The sequence below is a fragment of the Melanotaenia boesemani genome, chromosome 5, assembly GCF_017639745.1.
Source record: "Melanotaenia boesemani isolate fMelBoe1 chromosome 5, fMelBoe1.pri, whole genome shotgun sequence".
NCBI lineage: Eukaryota > Metazoa > Chordata > Actinopteri > Atheriniformes > Melanotaeniidae > Melanotaenia > Melanotaenia boesemani.
In genome coordinates, this window is record NC_055686.1 from 27953855 (window position 1) to 27969884 (window position 16030).

Sequence of the window (16030 nt, forward strand, 5' to 3'; positions counted from 1 at the left end):
TTTTAATAAAAAAATTAACAGTACCTACCAAAAAAATATCTACTTTATCAGACACATATCACATGGGATTTAAAACGATTAGTTAATAGGTTAATGTATTTTTAATATCACTGAACTTGTGCTTTGTAGAACCACAACCTGTATCCAAAAGTAGAAAGCCTCTTTATGTCATGTCCAAACAGCAGAGCAAATGCCAAGGAGAGAGTCACTTTGATGATCAGGGTGAAACTGGGGCTGTGATAATTCAGCCTAATGGCTGCATCTGGAACGCTTTAACAATCTGCTGTGCAGCTTTTTTGCTGGAGGTCTGCTGGTAAATTAGTAACGTGAATTTATTGCCTGGTAAGTAATGGTCAAAACATGCCAGGTTAGTGTTCGCAGTTCTTGTGTTGCATGAGCGTAAATGTATGTTGAATCATATTTTCCTGATCACACTGATATTTTAGTGCAGGAAGCTCAACTCTTTCTCCTCCCATTGTATTATTTTAAAATTAAATGTATCTGTTAAGATGTATTTATTTTAGCATGATCAGATTTTATGGTATTGTAACACTGAACCTGCAAATAAAGATTGTAAATGATTCCAACCATGCTCGTGCACCTGTTGGTGTTCAAGTGGAAAATGTTTCTGAACTGACTTTTTTTTTTCTTCTTTTAATTGCCACAAAAACCAAGGAAACTTGTGTTTGGTTGAGGATACTTCTTGCCCATAAATCTTATACCAAGGATCAGTGGCCTGCAGATGTTCAGCGTCTCCTTGGTCCAACACACCTGACTTAAATGGATCCAACAGCCTATTAAGTTCAACACAATGACTCATTGCCATGTGTGTTGCAGTAAGGAAACATCAAAAACCTTCTGGACACTGGCCCAAGAGGTCTGGATTTGGTGATACCTGTCATACCATATGAACTCTTGTTTATTTTCCTTTACAGTGGTGCCAGAAAGATGCAGAACAGTTGAGTAAATGCGGTGCACCCTTGAAAAAAAAAGCCAAATCTTTTCTGCTAATGCTAAACAGCTTATTTTGCTATTGACTCTTGAGCTTCTGGTGCATGCTGACCCTGAGGCATCGCCAGACCCCATTGACTGGGGCCCCAGTATAAACGCAACGATTAACTTTTAACAATAAATATTTATCATACATTAATTCAGATAATTCAGATGGGAGAAAATATATATTTTAACTCAAACGCGTAGCAAGACTCCAAAGAGAGGATCCAGCTCATTCTGTCCGCATGTCAGCGTGTACGAGCAGCAGGTGAACCACACACATGCAGCTCTCCGTGTGTTGGGTGAGGTCTTGTAATGTCACAAAAAAAAAAGTAAATTTTATATAATTTTTAAAATGAAACCAACGGAGATGAGAAAGAGGGAGTTAAGATGACGGTGAATCAGGTTTAGGTTGGACTTTCTACAGAGATTTGCACTGGATACCAGCATCTCCTTTAGGGACCATCAACAAATGACAGGCTTTCCGAGAAACGGAAATTCTTATAAAAGTACATAAAACAATATTTTCATACTAAAGAAAAGTGGCCCTCACACGTAAACAGAGCGAAATAACACATTTTTTTCATACAGGGTGCAAAATCTTTTGAATTGCTTTAAATTTTAATTGATATTTTAATAATTTCTTAAGAGAGAGAAAAAAATCAATACCTTCTAAACCAAGTGACCCAGTCACTTCAAACAAAGCTGAATTGAAGCAGACGAACATCCAAACAAGACACAACTCTTCCTGATTTTCTTAAAGCTAAGTCGCAGTCAAGTGATTGACCACTTTGTGGAATTGAAAAATAATGTGTATGAAGCGAGTTCTGACCTGCCATCATTTGTTATGGCATTTATGCTTTTGCTGTTGAAAGTGTCCATAAATGTGTTCTTACACTCATTAACATTCAATTAGTATTTTTGGTAGGAATGTTGCAGTGGCATGGGGCAGTGTGTATGTGTGTGTGTGTGTGTGTGTGTGTGTGTGTGAGAGAGAGTCTGGGAGATAGGGAATATGTGGTAGGGGGACTGTGCCCCAGTAGAACTTTATGCCCAGCAACACCCCTGACCTGATATGCAGCACCTCTAAGTCTGGATCCTGCCACACAGTAGTGAGTTGGGATCATAGGGTAAAGTTTAGAGAAGACCTCCATGCTGATTGTGGAAGAATCAGGGGATTGTGGGCCACCGTTTACTAGATCTGGACTCCATCTACACCGCCTGAGTCCAGTCGACCCCAGCCATCCGGGCAATACACAGTACAAGGACATTAAAACCACCACAAAAAGACTTAGAAACAGCTTCTTCCCCACAGCTGTGAAAGTAATCAGTCCTTGCACTAGAATGCACTTTATCCACCCTGTAAATAGTAAAATACTCTGTCAGCTGTGAAGCATTTCTTGTTCTTTATAAATCTAGATGTGTGCTTATATCTTTTATAGATTTTGTATCTTTTTTTGTTTATGTGTGCCTGTTATATTTCTATTTTCTTATTTGTGTGTGCTTAAGCAGAGACTCCTCAAAATGTCGTTATGCTTGCAAAATGACAATAAAGATCTTTAATCTTGAATCTATTAATGAAATGGTGCAAGGGAATTTTAAGAGTCAAGTATAGACAGGAACTACTTCATTACTATGGCTCAACTAGCTATTGTAAGTACATGGATTAAAGTACATGGATTAAAATATTGATTTTCCATGTAAATAAAACATCCAAATGATTAAAAAAAAAGTTAGGAGGATACATTTTAACTCATCTCAATACTACATTGAGTGAAACACTTTTCATTTTTGTGATACAAATTTACATCCACTGCAACCCTTTTACATTCTCGTGATGCACATTTACATCATAGAAACCATATTTACATTTACAATACAAAGTACAATGCTGAAACACTTTTAGCAAGGGCTAAACAACTTTACACTGACGTGAAACACTTTTACAAAATCAGTGTTTCTCAATCCTTTGGGACATGCAGGACGCATGTTTTAGTTCTTTCCAACTCCAGCACACCTGATGCAGATTAACTGAACTGCTCCTCAAGTTCTTTGCAAATCTGCTAATGAGGCATTCATTAGAGTCAGGGGTGTTAAAAAATGGACAACCTCTAAACCATGCAGGGCAGTGGTCCCCGAGGACCAGGATTGATTTCATTCACATCTACAGTGTTTCCAAACAATAATTTTAATCCTCTGTGGAGTTAATCTAATTTTTGTTTTATTATTTTCTTTGTATTTGACTTGGAACATGGCTACTGAAGACAATATAGGCCTTAAGGTTAGTTTAAACTATGCATGGGAATAAAGTGTGATTGGCAGAAAAAGCACATCAGTTGGAAACAAGTAGAGGAGAAAGCTGTGGGCCACATGTTAGAAGTACAGCTCACGCAGCAACATGTAGTTTTCACCTTCAACAAACTCAAGGACCACAGGGAGCTCCAGGTGGAAGGAAGCCACGCCCACCGCAGGGGATCCAACTCAGAATGCGCTACTTTCCCGAACCATCCCAGGCTGGACAGGTTTGGAGTGACGGCCCAGTAAGGCCCCATGGTGCCCCCTTTACAGTAAAAAAAACCCCTGACATAACAGCCGTACCAGCAGTTAGTTACCCAACCCTTCTGAGACCCGCCTCAGTCCTTACCAAACCAGTCCCATGCCTCCGCCGCGGGAAGGGGAAGTGAAGGACTGAGCTATTATACTTGTTTCTGTTGTTGCGGTACAGTCCGGCCTCTTTTTTTCTTTTGTTATCTGACTCGACGCTGAGGTAGGCTGGTTAAATTGTGTTGTTATTGGCTCTGTGTTGTTGAACATTGTTCTGGAGCAGTCGCTACGAAAAGAGTCGAGGCTGCAGTTCAGGGACAAAAAGCGAGGCTGTTATAGTAGCGACATGCGCCGAACTGCGTTGAAATTTCTGGCACTTTTAACATTTTCCACTTCTTTTATACACTTTAGTGTCGCAGAAAGTGACAGCAGTAATTTATTACCACTCAGATGGATGTGTATTTTAATTCGGCAATAACTGTAACACACAAAACTAAACTTCCACTCAGTTTAGATTTAGTGTTAGGAAAAATGCACATTTAAATTAAATTTGGCATTCAGAGTCAAGTACTAGAAGAAAGCGGAAGCAGCACTGCATGTGACTGGCAGAGTTTATGCTTGTTTACAGTAATGTTTTTGCTTTTTCCAACTGTTGCAGTATAAACATGTCAAGAAGAGATGAAGGCACAGCCCAAACTCCCGTGGTTCCACCCAGACCCACTAAGGAGGTGAGAAAAGGCAGGACAGTGGCATGTTTCAGCTTATTTTTCATGTAACTGTAATTAACTGCAGGCTTTATCACCAGGAGCTAGAAAATTCCATCACACTCAGCCTGAACAGACAGGATGCAGCACGAACTGCAGCCTCACAGGTGAATGTTAAGACTTGTCTGAAAACAAGGCAATTCATACAAACCAACACCATTATTGCTTTTATTTATATATGTATGTATGTGATAGCAGTGAAATCACAAACGAGCTTAATCCAACCACCACAGTGAGAATTGTCAAATGCATATTTGAAGCAAACTACCAGATATTGTTTGTAGTTATTTTGTTTTGTTCATCAGCAGAGGACAGGGGTGATGGGAGTTGTGCAGAAAGTCAACCTGTTCAAATCTGCTTCTAATGTAAAAACAGACAATTTGACAGTATGTTTTTTTTTAATGCTCCTATAGCGCATCACTTTTCATTTTTACTTCATTTTAGATCTCTTCCTCCACAATCAGCAAAGCTCCTTCTTCAGAAACTCTAGAAAAGGCAAGAGACTCCACACAGGTGAAGATCACAAATGCATTGTCATGTGGAAAAATGCTGGTGAATCCGTCACAGGTGTTTATTTTTTTAAGTATTTTGTCTGCAGTTGGGTTAATTCAGTAGCTTGGTGAAGAACCTTTTGCAGCAGTAACTTTGTGTTATCAGAGTCCATTATCATCACTTTATCATAGCATTGAGTTTGAGATTTTTAGCATTCATTCGTGCATGAAAACACATAGCCAGAAAATCATATTGGTAATATCAGGTGTTTCATCACAGTTAATTGAAAACCTGCCAATTAAAACGTGAACATCTTTTGCTTTAAACAAGCTATGCTGTTACAGATTATAAAGCTTTTTCACAGCAGACATTTTCGGCCAGCATGCTTCCCAGCAGAACCTTTCCTGTGAAGTGAAGTGCTTCATCATATTTCTATCATTTACATAAAGTAGTTCATGTTCTGTGCTAAACAAACAGCTGCAGTATTTACATGCCTGCAGCATTTAAATTTGGCCAAAACGCTCCATTTCCCACCATTTCACCTCCCTTCACTGAGCTGAGGATGACGTCAGTTAACACCTGATCTGGGTGAATCTTCTGTTCCAGAACCCTGGGAAGCTGAAAGGGGTCATACAAAAAGTCAACCCTTTCAAGTCTACGTCACAGGTAATGCAGGCATTGTCTGCACGTTCTGATGGTAACGGATGATCTGTGTCAGAATGCCGGGCGTCCACTCAGCTGGTTGTCTCCCACAGGCGTCTACAGCTCCGTCCTCAGAGTCGCTGGAAGAGGGGAGGGGTTCAAACTCGACTCAGGTAAGAAAAGCCTGGAACTGTGCCAGAAACCACTTGTTCTCAAACAAAACCACTTCTTTATTTCAGGTCATTGTTCCTTTTCATGTTCACGCCCACATCTAACATTTAAAAGCAGGCAAACTTTTCTTTGAATTTTCATTGTTAAGACAACTTTTGTTTTGTCTTTCAGAATCCTGGCATGTTGAAAGAAGTCATACGGAAAGTGAACCCCTTTAAGTCCTCTGCTCAGGTACTGATTATATTTTAGACATCTATTTAGACATTTAAAGCAAAACTATCTACTTATGAGACAAAATGACAGAACAAGCTGCAGAGACAAGGTGTGGAAGTTGATAAGTTAATGTTAAAGATTGAAGTAAAACAATTCTTGCAGAGTTACAACTTTGTTTTTGAAAACATGTATTTTTTAAGGAACCAAAGGCTGACCCTCAAGATGTTCCTGCAAATCTACAACAAGCTGACAAAGAACTCCAGAATAAAAAGGTTTGCTGCATCCTGTCCTGCAAGGTGCACTAATCTGTTCATGATTTACATTGTCCCTTTCAGCAGGTCAATGTTTGCTTTTTATCTTTTAGAATCCGGGAATGATGTCAGGAATGATTCAGAAAGTCAACCCATTCAAATCCTCCCAGCCAAAGGTACAGTTTGTCAAAGCAGCAGTGACTACAGTGACAACGGGTTGCTCTGTCTTGTGTAGCTCATTTTTCTTTGGCTCATCTTCCCAGGACACTCTGCTTATACGCAGTGACCTCTCCTCCAGCAGTGGAAGCTTAGCAGATGTGCCAGAGAATCAGGTAACTGTATGCAAATAAGAATTCCCAATAACTACTATTCTCAAAGTGGGGTTCGTCAGTCATAGCTTTGGGGTGTGTGAAAATAAAAAAGAAAGAAAATAAAGTTTTGGCTCTTCTCTGAATAAGTTAATAACTAAACATTACAGCCAGTGTAGAAATCAAACAAAGATATTAAACCAATAACTTTAGACCAATTAAAAAGTGATATGATGGAGACAGTTCACATAAATCTATCACTTATTTTGCAGCCATTGCACAGCTCAGCAGCATGTAGCTAGCAACACATTCTTCAATCGGTTGACGGCAAATCACGTCACAGGGACATTGAAGGTCTGGTTTCAGCAAGTTGATCATGGAAGCTTTTGGCCTCCATGGGGTGGCATGGCTCAGTGGGTAGAGTGGTCCTCCTACAGCCCAAGGGTTGCCAGTTCGATCCCGGCCCGGACAGCTAATGTGGAGGTGTCCCTGAGCAAGACACTGAACCCCTAATTGCTCCTGATGGATCGTGGTTGAGCGCCTTGCATGGCACCATCAGTGTGTGAATGTGTGTGAATGAGTGAATGTAAAGTGCTTTGGATAAAAGCGGTATATAAGTACAGACCATTTCTCACAAGTGGGCTGAATTCATTGCTAAGGCCATGCAACACATCACTTACCTCTATGCCATCATTTTCCGCTTTGATTGTAATGAAAAATAAATTCATGGCTCATTTACAAGTAGAGGATCTGAGTTTTTCACCATCACTCCAAGAATAGAAAAAGCAGGTTCTTCCTTCTCACTAACTCCATGAGTTGTTGGTGTAAGGGATCAATCCCGGACTGGTGCATGGGAGTTGCGGGATAATTCCTGGTGGCCTAGACCCGAAAGTGGCCTGCTTGTCAAAAAAAATAAATAAAATAAAATAAAAACTCACAGTGCATTACATCATTGTGGCTGATTGGTCTGCATGACACCACAAAATCATCTGCGCTCCTCAGTTGTCACTTATAATGGTGATTAGTCAAAAGTCTGTTTTTATTTATTTATTTATTTTTTTTTTAATGATTAACACAAGCAAATCGCACAGAGGCAGAACAGCTGAGATGCAGAGAAACGTTCACCATTTAATAAATATGTGATAGAGGAGAGACGGCTGGAGGAGAAGCTGCTGGTGTCTGACTACAGAGCCACCGTAGAACATCCTGACATACTGCATCACAGCGTGGTACGCAGGGAGATCGGCAGCCGATATGAAAGCGCTGCAGACACTGATCAGCACAGCCCAGAGGACCACAGGTCTACATTCTCTCCATCTGCACTATTGCGCTCATATTTATATTTTTTACGATATTTATTTAATACTTGTAAATGTTTTAAAAGGCACTGTTTTAAGGAGCAGCTGCTCAAATTTTGTGTTGTACAACAATGATAAAGGCAATTCTGATTCTGGATTATAATGTATTATATTTATGGAAAACAGGCATTTGAATTTTTTGCTGATAAAATGACATAATCATGTTGTTCCAGATTAACATAATATCATGATATGAATAATAGAGACCTGCTGTGACTGTTGTACTGGGTCTTTTGATAAGAGCAGGAGACAGAAAAGTTCTGGACAGGATTGTAGTAAAGTTTACTATGTTTTTTTGTTTGTTTAAATTTGGTTCATTTGGACTTTTCCAGTCCTACTACTGTTCGCTTTCCTGAAAGTTTTAACATCTGTTAAATGAAAATGATAAATGCTTGGAGGTCAAACTTTAATTAAAATAAACATGACCCTGTTTAAAAGTGCTCAACTTCAATTTGTATAGGTTCATTTTAAGCTATAAAGTTATATTAAGTTTAAAAAGTTTAAAATCTATCAGCTATTTGTTCCAGTCGCAGTTAATGTTTTGATTGGCGTCAGTATTATGATACGGGTCCTTCTTAAGTTGTCTCTCCTGTGAGGAGTCCCTGGTCTCAAAGTTTGCCTTTTAGTGTTATATTTTTACCACAAGATGGTGCCAAAGCACAATCCCACTCTTTACAAAGTAAATGTTTTGAGCACCTGCTGAGCAGGACCTGTGAACACAACATGTATTTACAGCTTAATTTGACACTTTTCTCTGTGTCTTGCTCTGTTGTAGAACACTGGAATGTTTAAAGGGATGATACAGAAAATAAACCCCTTCAAGTCTCGCACTCAGGTATTAACTATAATTATATTACAAGTTGGGTTAGGAGCTTCTGTGTTAAGGGATTGAAAAAAAACACGGTGGGAAAAATTCCCTGCTTTGCAGCACCATTAAGATGCTGATAATTAAACCTCTATTTTGTTGTGATACAGGTAGGAGATAATGGAGATCAGACCGACTCTGTGGTTGCCTCTCATAGGATTCAGGTAAAGATAAAAAACAAGTGATGATATCTGCTCCAGTCTGTGATCTAATCTGTTTGGTAGTGACTTAGCTCTTTTGTTTCTGCTTTTATTAGCTGGTGTGATTTTAATGTGACAGCTCTAAGAAAGGCTATTGAAATGTCAAACTTGTGATGCCTGTTCACAATACTTTGTTTGAAGGGATTCAATTTTTCACTGGTTGTCCGTAGGTACCATGGCAAGACAAGTTTATTTGCACAGCACATTTCATGCACACAACAATTCAAAGGGCTTTAAACATAACATTAAAAGCATTACAGATAGTAGTAGAAGTAGTAAAAGGCAGCAAGAACAAGCAAGAATCTCAACAAAATAATAAATTACATTAAAATGATTAAAAGCAAAAGATAAGTTAAAAAGTTACTGTGCAGAATTCATGCATAGGCACATGAGAAAAGAAATGTTTTAACCTGGATTTAAGTGTCTACATCTGGTGAAAGTTTAATCTCCATTGGCAGTTTGTTCCACTTGTCTCCAGCATAACAGCTAAATGCTGCTTCTCCAGTGAATTAGCATTCTCTAGTTACTGGTAACTTATGTTTCTCTCAATTTTCTTTTTATCAGGATGACCCAGGCATCCACAGTGAGAACTCCACCAGCACTGAAAGCTTGGATGACGACACCATAGAGAGACATGTACGGCGTTAAGTACATCATATTTTTACAAATGTCTTTTCCCCATAATACCGTCTTAATGAATTTATGGATTTTTTTTTTTGTCCTAAATGTGACAATTCAATTATCTGCTATACATGATGGCCCTGAAGAGCAGAGTTTTAGAATACTTAATGCACATATTATGAAAAGTCCCATAGTCTGCAACACAGCTAATAAGGGACACCGTAAAAGCAGTGTATTCTCTAAACAGGTCAGTTAAAGTTGTGAGATATAAATCAAGATTGGATTATGAAAAAAATCCAAAACTCAAAGCGTGCCATTTGAAAGTCATTAAAAAAAATTAAGCACGTGTGGCACCACAATAAACCTGCCTTGTCAGGGTTGTTCACAGAAACTCTCAGATGAGGCAAAGGAGGCATTAATCAGGGAACAAGGAAACTAAACAGAACCTCCAAGAAAAATGCAAGAAAAATCTGTTGCTCGGGGCAAGGCATATTTGAGACTTTTCAAACATACAGAAGGTCCTCTGATCAGATCAGATTGAAATGGAACTTTTTTGGCCTTTGAGGAAACTATATGGCGGAAAGCGAACAACGCTCATCACCCCAACACCGCTGTTCCTACATGGTGAAACATGGTGGTGGCAGTATCATGCTGTGGGGATGATTTTCCTTAGTAAGGAACTGATCAGAAGGGAGGGCATAATGGATGGTCTGTCAACAGGAAAATTCTTCAATACAACCAGTTTTAGCATCCCAGAGACTTGAGGTTGGGATGGAGGTGTACCTTTGAGCAGGAAAATGACCCAGAGCACTTAAAGAACCTGGAGCAGTGTTTTTTTTTTGTTTTTTTTTTTAAATGGGCAAAAATCCTAGTGGTGAGATAGATAAGTCTGTGCAAAGTACTGAAGGGAGTGCAATACAGTTATGCACATGTTTTGATTTTTTAAATCACTTTCTTGTTTGGTTCACCAAAATAATTTTTTATTTTCAAGGTTGTCGGCATGTTGTGTGAATCACAAAATTATAAATAAATTATAATATCCTTTTTGATTCCATGTTGGACAGCAACAATATAAAATGTTAAGTGGAGTGAATCAGCTTCTGTGATAATGCTACTTTGTCTGCTTTGGCACATGAGTACTAAGCATGTGACCTCTGAGAACTGCCTGAAACTTGCAGGAAACAAGGTTGTTTATTTTCCATTACGAGTAATGTGAGGTAGTCAAAAGCCAGGCATTTATAAAGAAAGAAACCAGGTACCTGATTTGCTCTTTCATGCACAGATGGCGTTTGACTAATTATCCCATTTAGAACTCACTGTGTTAATGTTTCAGTCATTAGGTTTAAACAAGTTATGTAATAAAACCTTAAACCCCAAGTCTTGTTTAAAATATTGCTAATAGTTTCTGGCAGCTTCACACTGTACTGTTGTAACTAACCTCACACCCTCTTCAGTCGATTTGGTACATTGATCCTGACACCAGCTGTGAGGGGAAAAGCCAACCAACACAACCCCCAAAGACAAAGGTCCGTAAAACTGATCCTGAGTCAGTTTTCATTCAGATTCATCTTATTCTTGAAATAGTTGTACTGCTCTGCTACAAGACAGGCAGCAAAGATTTAAGGCTGATATATTTGAAAATATTTCTTTTCACTTTTCAGACATTCATAATCCGGAGGATTCTTCCTACTTCGTTGTTTGGGTCAGGAACGAAGGTAAAGCTAAATGTGTCATTCTGCCGCTGACTTAATCCAGTTTGCTTCCACATTCACTGCTTTGCCAGATAGCTTCATATCTTAATATATTTTAGCTTAAAGTATTTTTTAAAGTCTTGTTTCTGACTACAGGACTCTTCAAATACTGCCTCTGACACTCGGACTCTGCCTCAGGTCAGTTTTCCAGGCAGTTTAAAATGTAGAGCACCTTCTATTCAGCAGCTTTTCATCAAATATAAACTTGTAAATTAAAATGCAACCGAAGTTAGTTTGTGCATAATAAATACATTCACGCTCACAAGATTTGCTCTGTGCACAATAATAAACTATTATAAAACCTCTAACTCAAAGTGCTCAGAGGAGCATCTTCTGCCATTAGATATTTTAAAATTCTAGATCCATATTTGATATTTATCCGATCTTCAGTTTCATTTGGCTTGTTAAAGTTAATACACACTAGTGATTTCAATACAGTGAATATTAAAGTATCCACACCCCTGTTAAAATGTCAAGTCTTTTATGATTTTAGAAAATGAAACCACAATAAATCATTACAAAGCAAATACGGGAAAAAAAATCACAGTAAACTGGGGGGCCTATTGTGATATCATTTTTATAACATCACAAATATGTGGCATTTTAGCATCTGTGTTACACTTTCTTTTAGCCATTGTGCTTCTGCGTTGGCAGTTGCAACTACATTCCTGTGAGGAGGTGTCTTTGCATTTCCTGATGGTTTAGTGCCTCACCCGACACATTCCCCATCACTTTCCAAACCCCAGTTTCATTATAACTAATCTAAAGAAAACCAACCCTCTTTGCAACCAAACTTTGTTGCAGATCAATCATGAAAGGATCAAACTTGGCATCTTGCTCTGCAAGTGGTGTTAATGTCACTTTTGGAGAAGTTCCACTTGACTGCTATTGTTCTTTACTGCCAAGATGCGAAGTTGACATTCATGCTTAAATAGCTTAAACGCTGTTCTTCTAGTTTGCTGTTGCAAGAGGCCTTTTCTTTCAACAGTGTCATTGTTAAACCACATCTCTGTGCTGCTGATGTGTGTTAAGCAGCATCCTCTGAACTAATCTGACGTTTGGCTCTCGACCAGTGCTGCCTTATCAGTTGTATAAATTGGGGTTTCTTGTACTACTTTGAAATGATTAAATCTCTTTCTGACATTATTGTGATTATTTTTAGCCATTGTAATATTCTGATGAAAATATGATATCCCTACAGCTCTACTCTGAGGTTTATAAGCACTTTAAATCTAGAGATGTAAAAGCCTAACTTTTCAAATTGTTCATTATATTTCATTTATTTATTTATTTCACACATGGCTATGCACAAAATCAGATTATAACAGAACAACATGATAGAAAAGGAGCAGGAAGAAGTTAAACTTATAATACCTGCCCCTGTCTTAAACAAAAACTCACATATAAATGTTCTGTCAGCTAATTACATGACAATCAACAAATAACATACACATTACAATCCACACAATTTCCATCATTCCAGTTCATACAAACTAAATATTCTATTTTTATACATAGTTTAAAATTGAAAGATATTTACACACATCTTTAATTCAATGTGTAACGAATTCCACAATTTGACACCACATACTGAAATACACATCTGTTTTAAAGTAGTTCTTACAAACTGGTGTTTAAAATGAAATTTTCTTCTATTCTCCTGGTCTTCTGAAATAAAAACAAACAACTTCTGCAAACTTTCCGGTAATACTTTGCTTCTTGCCTTATGCATAACTAATAATGTTTGTAACTCAACTAAATCTTTAAGTTTCATAAGTCTTGACCTAATAAACAGTTTGTTGGCATGCTCTCTTGAGTCGACTTTATGAATAACTCTTATTGCTCTTTTTTGTAAAGCCATTGTTTCTAATCACTTTATATTCTTATATTTATATAAGAATATATTATCTTATATTTATATGCTTGCATATGTTTTACCCCACTCTTCCACACAATAACTTAAATATGGCAAAATAAGTGAACAATACAAAATCCTTAATACATTATAATTCAACACATGGTTTGTTCATATATATTCTTTGACATCTTAATTTTAATATAAGCTATATGAGATTTCCATGTCAGTTTGTCATCTATTTCCACTCCCAAAAACCTAAACTCAAACACTCTCTCAATATTAACACCATCTATTCTCAAAAGAGCCTTATCTTTTTTTTTTTTTTTCTTTTTGAAAAAACCATAAACTTAGTTTTGTTTAAATTTAAAACTAACTTGTTTTTATCAAACCACTTTTTAACTTCAACCATTTCTTTCACTATTCTTTCTGATAGGGCTTTTAAATCATTCCCCGAACTAAAGAAATTCATGTCGTCAGCAAATAAAACAAAATGTAACAATTTTGACATTTCAATTATGTCATTAATGTATAAAATGAAAAGTTTAGGCCCCAAAACTAAGCCTTGAGGAACTCCACATTCAATACTCATGTTCGTGTGTGTGGCCTCACTTTGACTAGGAGGCAGTAGAAGTTGAGACACTACAACTGGCTGAAATACCAGTACCTGGTAATGGGACTCAACTGGATCCTTTGGACGTATGTGTGTCTCTTCTAATTTTTTTAAGTACATATAATTAATTCTACGTGTCTAATTGTGTCAGAGAATTTAAAATGGTTCATTTCCAGGATGAAGAAGGCCTTTTGTCATGGTGGAGAACCGTTGAGGGTACGCTTGATATTTACGTTTTATTTGGTCACGCTTATTGCAGCTGCAACGTCATGTAATGACTATTTTTCTGTTTTAGGATGGAATGAGTGGAATGTGGCAAACCAGGATGAAGAAGCTGAAGAGTACGTTGAACTTACGCCAATAGATTTTATTTTTAGATTATCTTTTACTTAAAATTTTAACTAGAACAGGCAGTGTTGTATTTCTACAATAAAATTAGTAGTAGAAAAATAGCTTTTTACTATTTTAAAAGCAACACTTTTTAAAAAATACAGAATCTAAAGTACGCTACATAAATAATAGAAAGCACACATACTGAATAAAAAGTATAAAAGCACAAGTGGACATATTGCAAAGATCAAAGTTTAATGTAAAAATAAGAATCATTTCACTTATACTGGGTTAATGCACATGAGGAAACTTATTGTGTGGTTGTGTTTTCTGTGTTTATGGTATCCCTGGATGCATATAATATTTCTTAGTTTGCCTTTCTGCTTGACGAGGCAGAGCGTTTCTATTTTTTTGCAGCTTTCATGAGATTCTAATAGTGTCTTTTGCTTCATCAGAGTGGTCGAACAAGCTGCTGATCGAGTCTTCATGGCAGCTCGTCTTTTTGTTCGCCTTTTTAACCAGCGCGGTGCTTCGCTCCAGCAGCGCATCCTGGAGCTGCTTGCACTGGCTGACGCCGCGGACAACTTCCATAAGAAAACTGTCACAGCCAGCGTCGGCGGCGGGGTGGCCAGCGTTGCAGGGTCTGTCACTACCATCACAGGCCTCATCCTGGCACCTTTCACAGCAGGAACGTCGCTCATCGTCACGGCGGTTGGCATCGGGATAGCCACTGCGGGCGGTGTGACGTCTGCTTCTGCCAACATCACAGACACCATGCATTCAAAGACGGAACGCAAAAAGGTAGAGAAGATGATTCAAGATTACCAGGATGAGATTAGGGACATCAAGGAGTGCTTGGAGTTTTTACAGGTGAGAACATTGTTTTAGTCACATACAAGCACAAATATACAGCTATAACATGACTTCCACTGTTGATTTTTGCCATCTTTCTGTTGAAACTGTAGGAGCAAAATATTTAAAATTCACTCAGAATTCTTGTTTCTGTACCAAGTTTAGTTAAACCCTTAAACACTGCTTTAAAACGAGCTGGAACCAAAGAACTTCTTCTTTCTTACCATTTCTCTGACAGGAAGGGATGGAGAAACTTGAGGAGTGGAACTTTGAGAAGTACATGGAGAGCATTGAAAAGAAGCACCTAAATCAGAACGTCAAACACGTAATGAAGGAGGGAGGCCGAGCCGGCAAGGCTTTAGTGGTCAACACGGAGAGTCTGATTAGCACCGTCCAAGTCCTCAGTGTTGCTGGTGGCGCTGCTAAGGCTGCGCAGGCGATGAGCGTCACCACCGGGGTTATGTCCGGCCTTTTCCTGGCTCTTGACGTTTTTTTCCTGGCAAAAGATTCCATGGAGCTGAAAAAGGGAGCCAAGACAGAATTTGCTGCTAAGATCCGAGAGGTTTGTAAGGACCTCCAGGACGGACTGCTGGAGCTGAACAGCATCAAGGAACAGCTGCAAAGAACCATGGATGGGATAGAGGTGGAGGTAGAGGAGGAGGACGATGAAGAACTGTTGAAGTCTGATTTGAAGAAACTAAAATGAAGCTTTCTCAGCCTTCCCAAAAAAAAGTAGTAGTAGAAAATTTGGCACTGGCTTTTATGCTTCACTTTGACTGATATCACTGCACATTAGATGAGTATTTTAATAAGTTATTGTAAAATACTTTAAAAATATAAAAAAATATTTAAAAGAATGTTTTAAAGTTATTTTAATGTATTAAAAGCTGACATGAAGTCGCTTTTATAAAGTAAATTTTACAATATAGTTGCTTATTTGTTTTTCGGGTCTGTTTTTTGAAATGTTGCAACATGACACCCAGTAAACAGGAAAATATTCAGACCAGACTACATACGAATGGCAGAGGCGTGAACACTGTGTGCACACAGAGTGATGCCCGCGTGAAGACCAGAAAAATGCGGATGGACAACCTTGTTCAGGCAAGGCAAGGCAGTTTATTTGTATAGCACATTTTATGTTCAGGACAATTCAAATTGCTTTGCATAAAACAAAGGCATTACAGATATTTAGAAATAGTAAAAGGCA

General features: G+C 38.2%; 1 protein-coding gene across 2 annotated transcripts; it reads left to right on the top strand.

The window, feature by feature from the left end:
* The first annotated feature begins 3506 nt into the window (after positions 1-3506).
* Positions 3507-15765, top strand: si:cabz01007802.1. 2 transcript variants are annotated; one of them, XM_041985649.1, is made up of 21 exons: positions 3507-3760; positions 4196-4265; positions 4343-4408; positions 4746-4868; positions 5400-5459; positions 5549-5608; positions 5778-5837; positions 6020-6091; positions 6184-6246; positions 6334-6402; positions 8512-8571; positions 8712-8765; positions 9366-9437; positions 10877-10948; positions 11084-11137; positions 11270-11311; positions 13650-13727; positions 13818-13857; positions 13937-13982; positions 14427-14841; positions 15062-15765. In XM_041985649.1, exons 2-21 carry the CDS (start codon positions 4203-4205, stop codon positions 15527-15529), a joined length of 2037 nt encoding a protein of 678 aa, XP_041841583.1. In that variant the 5' UTR covers positions 3507-3760; positions 4196-4202; the 3' UTR covers positions 15530-15765. The 2 variants fall into 2 exon arrangements, with proteins under 2 accessions (XP_041841583.1, XP_041841585.1); XM_041985651.1 differs by having other exon boundaries at positions 3508-3760; positions 4746-4814.
* The last annotated feature ends 265 nt before the right edge of the window (positions 15766-16030 follow it).